Raw genomic sequence first — 9207 nt, 5'->3', positions numbered from 1 at the left:
AAATGGAATGAACTTTGATCTTGCCATTTAGCTTTAAGAAAGAGAGAATTTTGAAGATTGAGGGAATTTTTGAAGATGATGATCGAAAAGAGGGATTAGGGTTTTATAACTTGATATTGATTTGAAGAAGAGGAGGGATTAAATACTCCTGACACAATTTCAAAAAGTTACTTTTAACCCCCAAAAGAAGTTACCTTTTACCCCCTTTAAAAATAACCCTTTTCACTTTAGACAAACGTAAGTAAAAACCAAATAAGGAAACAAATATTTCACAAACTTACACCAGTAGAGTAAATCTTTCCAGACTCTGAATAACATGATGTCACCCAGACTCTGAATATGACGTAATCCAGACTCTAATTTTTTTTTTTTTTTTTTTTTTTTTTTTTTACAACAACAGTTTAGAGAGTATCATCACTGGACAACATTTCAGTTGATGGATTTAACATTCCAAGGTGCCCAAAAAGATAAAAATGCCTTTCTTCAGGAAGTGCTTTAGTGAAAATATCTTCCAATTGATCTTTAGTACCAATATGCTTTAAAAACACTTTGCCCTTCTCAACACAATCCCTTATAAAATAATGCCTAATTTCAATATGCTTGGTTCTGGAGTGAAACACTGGATTCTCATTAATAGCAATTGCACTTTTATTATCACACATTATTGGAGTTTTGGTCAATGATAACCCAAAATCCAAAAGTTGATGTAGCATCCAAAGTAACTGAGCACAACAACTTCCTGCATCAACATATTCAGCTTCTGCTGTGGAAGTGGCCACAGAATTCTACTTTTTACTAGACCAGCTGACTAATTTTCCAACTAGCAATTGACATCCACCAGAAGTGCTTTTTCTGTCTAATTTGCAACCTGCATAGTCTGCATCTGTGTAACCAATTAGATCAAACCCTGAGTCTTTAGAGTACCAAAGACCCGGGTTAGGGGTACCTTTTAAGTACCTAAAAATTCTTTTCACAGCTTTATAATGAGACTCCCTAGGATCTGATTGGTAACGTGCACAAAGACATGTAGCAAACATTATATCAGGTCTACTAGCAGTTAAGTATAGCAAAGATCCAATCATACCTCTATAGGTTGATTGACAAGTGAGTTTCCCAGATTCATCTTTATCAAGCTTTTCAGAAACACTCATTGGAGTTCTTAAAGTAGAACAATTTTTAAAATCAAATTTAGTTAACATGTCAGAAATGTAGTTACTTTGGTTAATAAATATGCCTTCAGAACTCTGTTTAATTTGCAACCCAAGAAAATAGTTTAAAGTACATAAATTGCTCATTCTATACTCTTCAGACATAATGTCAGAAAACCATTTTCTTAAGTGTGGATTAGTAGACTCAAAAATAATGTCATCAACATAAATTTGAACAAGTAACACATCACCTTTGTCCTTTTTGATAAATAAAGTCTTGTCAATGGCTCATCTGGAAAAATTCTTTTCTAGAAGAAATGTTGACAAGGTATCATACCAGGCTCTGGGAGCTTGCTTCAGACCATACAATGCTTTCTTCAATCTGTAAACATGCTTAGAAAATTTCTTACTTACAAAACCAGGAGGTTGTTTCACATACACCTCTTCTTGCAATTTACCATTCAGGAAAGCACTCTTCACATTCATTTGAAACACCTTGAAATCTTTGTGTGCAGCATATGCCAGAAACAGTCTAATAGCTTCAATTCTAGCAACAGGAGCAAAAGTCTCATCATAATCTATTCCTTCTTCTTGTCTATACCCTTGAGCCACTAACTTTGCTTTATTTCTAATCACAATACCATCTTTATCAACCTTGTTTCTGTAAACCCATTTAGTGCCAATTGCAGTTTTACCATCAGGTTTTGGAACCAACTCCCATACATCATTCCTTTCAAATTCTGTCAACTCTTCAGTCATAGCCTCAACCCAATCATTGTCAGCCAATGCTTCATATACTTCTTTAGGCTCAATTAGTGAAAGAAAACAAGAAAAGAAACAATAGTTTGCAATAGCAAAGTCAGACACAGGTGTCTGAGAAGAAGAGCTAGGTTTAGGCAAACCAGTAGGATCCACAACATAATCCTCAAGATGCTTTGGAGGAACTATATTTCTAGATAATTTTCTAGTAGGAACAGCAGGATCCAAGGTGGTATTTGATGACTGATCACCCTCTTGAATAACAACAGACTCATCTTCTTGTGGAACTTCTTCTGTATGAGAATTATCTGCAGAATCATTTTTCAACCCAGACAAATTAGGTTCATCTGACTCAGACTCTGAATCCAGAGTCTGAACACTGTTTCCAGAAATTAAATTTGACAATTCACCAAGTGCAGATTGCTCAGTGCTGGATAACTGGTCCATTTCTATAGAACTTTCATCAAAAGAAACATTAATGGATTCTTCAATCTTCATTCTCCTCTGATTATATACTCTATAAGCTTTAGATATAGAAGAATATCCCATGAACACACCTTCATCAGATTTTGGTCTCATCTTTTCAAGCTGATCTCTTTGAATTAAAATATAGCACTTACACCCAAATACATGGAAGTAATGAATAATAGGCACCTTTTTATGGTATAACTCATAGGGAGTTTTGCCATGTTTCTTCACAGTCAAGGACCTATTTTGAGTATAACATGTTGTATTAACTGCCTCTGCCCAGAACCTTAGAGCAACATTTGATTGACATAACATGATTCTGGCTGCTTCAATAAGGGTTCTATTTCTTCTTTCAGCAACTCCATTTTGTTATGGAGTTCTAACAGCAGAGAAATTTTGACCAATTCTAGACTCTTCACAAAAGTCAATTAATGTAACATTTTTGAACTCAGTACCATGATCACTTCTCAACTGTTTGACAAGAACACCTTTTTGAACCTGCTCTCTCTTGATCAAATTGATGATTTCTTCAGGAGCATCACTTTTTGCAGTTAAGAAAATAACCCATGTAAATCTAGAATACTCATCAACAATCACTAGAGTATATCTTTTCCCACCCAAACTACTAGTGTTCATTAGACCAAATAGATCCATGTGAAGCATGTGAAGTGGATCACTGATAGTAGCCAGGGTTTTTGAGGGAAAATTTGTTTTGGTCTGTTTACCCATAATACAAGCAGACCAAGGCTTATCTTTCTTGAAAGGCTGTTGAGGCAGACCTCTTACAAGCTTCTTTTTGGAAAGCTCATTAATGTTTTTGAAATTGAGATGAGAAAGCCTTTTGTGCCACAGCCAATTAAGTTCAGGGACAGTCTGAGAGTACAAACATGTTTCTATTCCAGCATCAACAGAATCTAAATCCATCATATACATATTTTGAAATCTCCAGGCTACAAGTGTTGGTCTTCCTTTAGGATCATAAATAATACCAGCTTTCTTTCTTATTCTGATTTCACAATCTTCATCAGCAATTTGGCTTACACTTAGCAGATTATGCTTCAACCCTTCAACTAAAGCAACCTTTTTAAATGAAACACTTCCAGCTATAACAGTACCATAACCAATAGTCTTTGCAACTGAATTATCACCATATCTTACAGAAGAACCTTTTTCTTCAACAAACCCTACAAGATGCTCTCTGCACCCAGTCATGTGTCTTGAGCAACCACTATCCAAATATCACATGTTACCCTGTTACACAAGACACAAACAAAAGAAAACGGTTAGTTTTTAAGGGGAACCCACTTTTCAGTGAGTTCAGTTGGTGTGCTCTTCACTCTCCAAACAAAAGCTTTGTTTCCAATCCAAATCAACTTGTCCTTAACAGATTGTAAGACACTTTTATTTTCATAAACTTTGGGTTTCCATATCTTCTTAATTTCCTTAGGAAAACAAGATGTTCTTTTAACTGAAGTTTTTCTTGGCTCTTGATTTTTTCATTGAGCTTAGAAATTTCCTTTTTGAGTTTTGGAATTGTCTTAGCTTGTTTTGACTTTGACCTTCTTTTAGTTAACACTTTTGGATCTGGACAAGTGTCAGTTTCAGAGGATGATTCATAGTTGTTATTGCAACTTGACTCATGGGTGTCAGATTCTAGGTCAGAACATACACTATTATCTTGAGAGACTAAAAAGCTAGAGTCTGAAGGTTTCAAAAGTTCAGACTCTAATGGATTTTTACTTTCAAGTATTATAGTCTCAGAAGGTTCAACTGGATCTAATGACCTTACAAAAGCATTGGTTAAAATCTTTTTGTCACCATCAAATTTTACGAATGTGTTTGGTAGAATGTCAGGTTTGAATACACTTGGATCAACTTCCACATTATTATCTAATATGTAGTTTTCACATAGTATAGCTTTGACATCATTCGGAATTTGTTTGGCAATAGCATCAGAATTCTTTTTGGAAGATACACACTAAGATTTACAAATTGATTCATAGTGTTTTGACCTTTTCATCGATCTTCCTAATTCAGTATTTAATCTTTTAGTTTCTTCTGTGTATGCCATTTTATATGTGTCAAGTTCTACCTTACATTTTTTCAAGATTTTAATTTCAGCTTCTTTGTCTTTGATAGTGTTTTTAAGATCAAAAATTTGTGTTCTTAACCTATCAATATCATCTAAACACCATTGAAAGTCAAGCAGCAAATACTGAAACATTCTCACTTTTTCATTATCAAGATAGTTCACAAAGTTTTGTACCTTATAAGCAGAAACTTTATTACAAGTAGAGTCTTTATCCATCTTCTCAATAGCTTTCAGATCTTCCTCAAACTTGCTAGAACTACCATCAATTAAAGACATAAGACACTTATCTTCCTCCTCATCAGATGATGAGTCTTCATCTTCCCATGCTTCTATGTACAAAGCCTTTTCCCGTTCTTTGTTGTTTGATTTTTCTGCTTCACTCTTTAACTTCATGTACTTGAGCTTATACTTTCTTGCTTTGTCAACAGACTTGTTGGTATTTGAACCTCCTTCACCCTTAGACCAGCAATCAGCAGCTATGTGTCATATCTTGCCACACTTAAAGCATTTAGCTTTCTTTGGATCAAAAGTACCCTTGCCTTTACCCTTCTTATAACCAAACTTTTTCTGCTCAATCCTTTGAGTCAAAAGAGCCATCTGAACTTCCAAATCTTTGATCTCCTCATCTTCATCAGATTCACTATCATCATCAGAAGTTTCATCACTTTCAGATTCAACTTTGCTAGAGTAACTAGAGAACAATTGCTTATTCTTCTTTGTGGTAGCCACCAATGCAGCTTCTGGATCTTTAGCAGTTTTCTTAGCATTGATCTTGTTCTTTAATTTAGTTTCCTCAAAGTTTTACAGTATGCCAAACAATTCACTTAACTCATAGTTATCTATCTTTTCACTGATTACCATAGATGTAATCACAGATTCAAAGTTTGAGGGTAACAGTTCAATGAACTTTTGACACAACACTTGTTGTGTTTTCTCTACCCCAACACTTTCAAGATCATTTATCAGAACCTGAAATCTTGAATGAAGATCACTCAAAGATTCTTTAGGCTGAGCAGCAAAATTTTCATAACATCTAATCAGATTCTTTTTCTTCTGAGTCTTAACAACAGTGACTCCTTCATAGTCATTAAGCAACAGATCCCACATAGCTTTAGCAGTCTTGGCATGACTGATCTTTCTGAGAATTGAAACAGTAACAGCATTCCCAATAATACTCCTTATTTTGCTATCTAGTTTGTACTTGATAGCTTCTACTTCAGTTCACCTTTCTCTTGGTGTTTCACGAAAGTAGGCAGGTTGAGCAGCAACAGTATCTGTGGCAGGAACAGCAGCTATCATAGAACCAGAAATAATAGGTCCTGTTGTAAGAACATGCTCAGCTTCTTCATGAATAGATCCTAAAAACCATAGGACTTTCAATTTCCAAGTTGCAAAGTCTGTGCCATCGAATATTGGCACACCTTTTCCAGCCATAACTGGAGTAGGAATGGTACTGGTAGACATATTTATAAAAATATGGATCATTTGTAAAGATTACCGTAATAGGATTTACACCTTACCCACTCTGATACCAGTTATAAGTTCACAGTATTTGATCTATAAACACCAGACTCTCAATTGAATAATAAATAAGAATTATAAGTGCAAGAATTGAGAGAACACGATATGAAATATATGTTTGATAATATTGATCGTGCCAAAAGATACATCGAATGAATAGCACACGTCCCTATTTATACAGATCAAAATCAAATCTGGAGATTTGGTTTCCAAAACTACTTTGCTACAAATAAGGAAAAGATAAACTTAAAAACCAAACTTATACGCTAATAACTTTAAAGTCAATCTTCTGGAGATAAACCCGAATGAAAACAAATCTTCTTAAAAGTTAAACATATCTCCAGAATATTCATTAGCTTAGAATCTGCAAGACTCTAGAATCTGCAAGACTCCAGAGTCTGCAACTTCAGACTCTACATCTCCAGACTCTAGAATCTGCAAAATACTTTTTGACTCATCAGATCATAATTCCCAACAATATATATATATATATATATATATATATATATATATATATATATATATATATATATATATATATATATATATATATATATATATATATATATATATGTATGGGCAGGATCAATGGGGAAGTAACCAATCGGGGGAAAGCGGGGGGAAGCAAAAAAAAAAATTTCATTTTTTTTTTGGAATTTTTTTTCCGACACCAAGATCACACGAAAATATGAACATTTAGAAGAGACACTTCGGAAAACGATCGACAAAAATAACATTCAAGATAATATTGTTCGTGAAAAATATGAACGTTTTTTTTTCATGTTTTGTGAAGTAAAATTTAGCCCGATTTAGAGTTTAGGGTTTAGGGTTTAGGGTTTGGTGTTTTGGGTTTATTCCATAAACCCAAAACACCAAACCCTAAACCCTAAACCCTAAACTCTAAACCGTTCGTGTTAAAAACTCAATCTAAATCCTAAATCTAAACCCTAAACCCTAAATTTCTAAACCCTAATATTTAAACCATATAAACCCTAATATCTAAACCCCAATAGCTAAAACCTCAACATATGCTCGAAAAACACGATAATTGTTATATATTACTTGTTCGAACGTTTTCCCGCCAAAATAAAAACATTTGTGACAAAGTGTCTCTACTAAATGTTCATATTTTCATCCCATCTATAATGTTCGTGAACAAAGTTTTTTCAAAAAACGAAGAAAAAAAAAGTTTTTGCTTCCCCCTGATTGGTTACTTCCCTCTTGATCCTACCACTATATATATATATATATATATATATATATATATATATATATATATATATATATATATATATATATATATATATATATATATATATATATATATATATATATATATATATAAAATTTCTTTAAGAATATATACATTAAGTTACTAACACCACTCAAACCACTTTGGAATTTGTTAACACCGCGGACTCCTAAACTCAAAAGAATTTTAAAATTCGTCAACACCACGGGCTCTTAAACTCAAAAGGAATTTTTGAAATTTGTCAAAATCACGGGCTCTTAAACTCAAAAGAATTTTTAAAATTTGTCAATACCACGAGTTCTTAAGTAATTCTTAAACTTTTTCTATTTTTTTAGTAGCGCTATTTACATACCTATATGATCTGCAAATTACATTTTTTGCACGGTTTTTTACACACCCGTGCAACGCACGGGCTCAAAAACCTTATATATATATATATATATATATATATATATATATATATATATATATATATATATATATATATATATATATATATATATATATATATATATATATATATATATATATATATATATATATACCAAAGTCATAAAATTTGGCAAAAACTTGGTGAATTCTGTAGCTTGGTCACTTATGGAGTGATTACCCTTTTTACTTATCAATACGCAGAATATGTAGTTTGTCCACATAACAAGTCAAATTTGATAATAGGGTTTATAATTAAGGTGAATCTGATTTTTTCTTGTTATTGGAGTGTTTTATGATAGATTTTTTATATAATAGATTGATTGCCTAACGCTTTAAGAATGTGAAAATCTTATTACTTGGTGATGTGGCTTCCAATTGTATGTATGGATGTTGCGGTAAAAAAATGTGAAGAGAAACCCTTGAGTTCATGGACTACTCCATTGTGTATTATAATTTTACGCTAGATTTAAAAGTAAGTGAAATTGTTAAGTTGATTTAGGGCGTACATGTAAACGTGCCAATTGAGTATTTATTCGAGTTTGTATTCAGTCAAAGCATAAATATTGGGTACCATTAAGAAAAGATATCATCCATGTTCGCTCAAAGCGCACATGATTAAGCATTCGTTTATGTGTCTTATCCTGTGTTTGATTGTTGCTTTACTTTTGTGGATCTTGTAAAAAAGGATTTTTTTTATTTATCTTTGTTATTTCACAAACATAGGATCCCTATCATTGGAGGGAACATTTAGATCTTCACCTGCTATTTATAGAGGTTACATCACGAGGTGGCATCGAAAAGGTACGATTTTTAAAATTCTTATCCCGGAAGAAAGATTTCAAGGACAATATATTTGTGATTTGTTTATGAATCTTAAGTGGAATATTAAACAATCTTCTCTCATAAAAGCTTGTCTTTTTTATTTTTTTGGCTTCCGTATTGTTTTACAGCTTGTGAGTGACCGAAGATGGAAGGAAATAGTGGGTATTTTCAAATTTGGTCCTACAATTACGAATGCGTCTTTTGTCTTGCGCAAGTCCTATTTATCGATGCTCTATCATTTTGAGCTGGTTTACTATTTCCGCAAGAAAGCCCCCACTCTCGTTTCAGCTGGTACTTCTTTCTCAAAAATAATACAATTTATATCATAATTTTTATAATTTATATCGTTTTTCTAAAATTTATATTTATCGTTGTTTCAGCTGACACTACAAATAAGGGTCATGGATCAGTGTCTGGTTCAGTCAACAATCTGTGTTCAGGTTTTGTTTATCATGCGATTCAATTATTTGCTATGTCATGTGAATATGGAATATTTTGTATAATCACATAACAACCCCTCGTTAGTGACACACTGAAATACTTTCTTCGTCCTAATTTGTTGTCCCGAGGCAAAAAAAAAAAACACAATTTAATATAAGTACAATAATTACATTATTCCACCCCGAGTACTCGGTTTTTAATGAACTCCGAGCCGAGTAATCAAACTCGGTCAAAACATAATCAGTCAAAACTTAGGCTTACTATGAAAACGG

At 33.0% G+C, this 9207-nt stretch overlaps 1 protein-coding gene across 1 annotated transcript in view; it reads left to right on the top strand.

Moving 5' to 3' along the window:
- Positions 1-339: 339 nt before the first annotated feature.
- The window catches only part of LOC139901388 (high mobility group B protein 10-like), a 58781-nt gene continuing 49913 nt past the window's right edge, over positions 340-9207 (top strand). The window contains 5 exon segments of the mRNA XM_071884109.1: positions 340-344; positions 8396-8415; positions 8418-8473; positions 8623-8785; positions 8875-8939. Of these exon segments, the coding sequence (XP_071740210.1) occupies positions 340-344; positions 8396-8415; positions 8418-8473; positions 8623-8785; positions 8875-8939 (309 nt within the window).

Source organism: Rutidosis leptorrhynchoides, chromosome 3, assembly GCF_046630445.1.
Source record: "Rutidosis leptorrhynchoides isolate AG116_Rl617_1_P2 chromosome 3, CSIRO_AGI_Rlap_v1, whole genome shotgun sequence".
NCBI classification, from domain to species: Eukaryota; Viridiplantae; Streptophyta; class Magnoliopsida; order Asterales; family Asteraceae; genus Rutidosis; species Rutidosis leptorrhynchoides.
The sequence above is the reverse complement of the archived record's forward strand: the minus strand, read 5'-3'. Positions and strand labels throughout refer to the sequence as shown.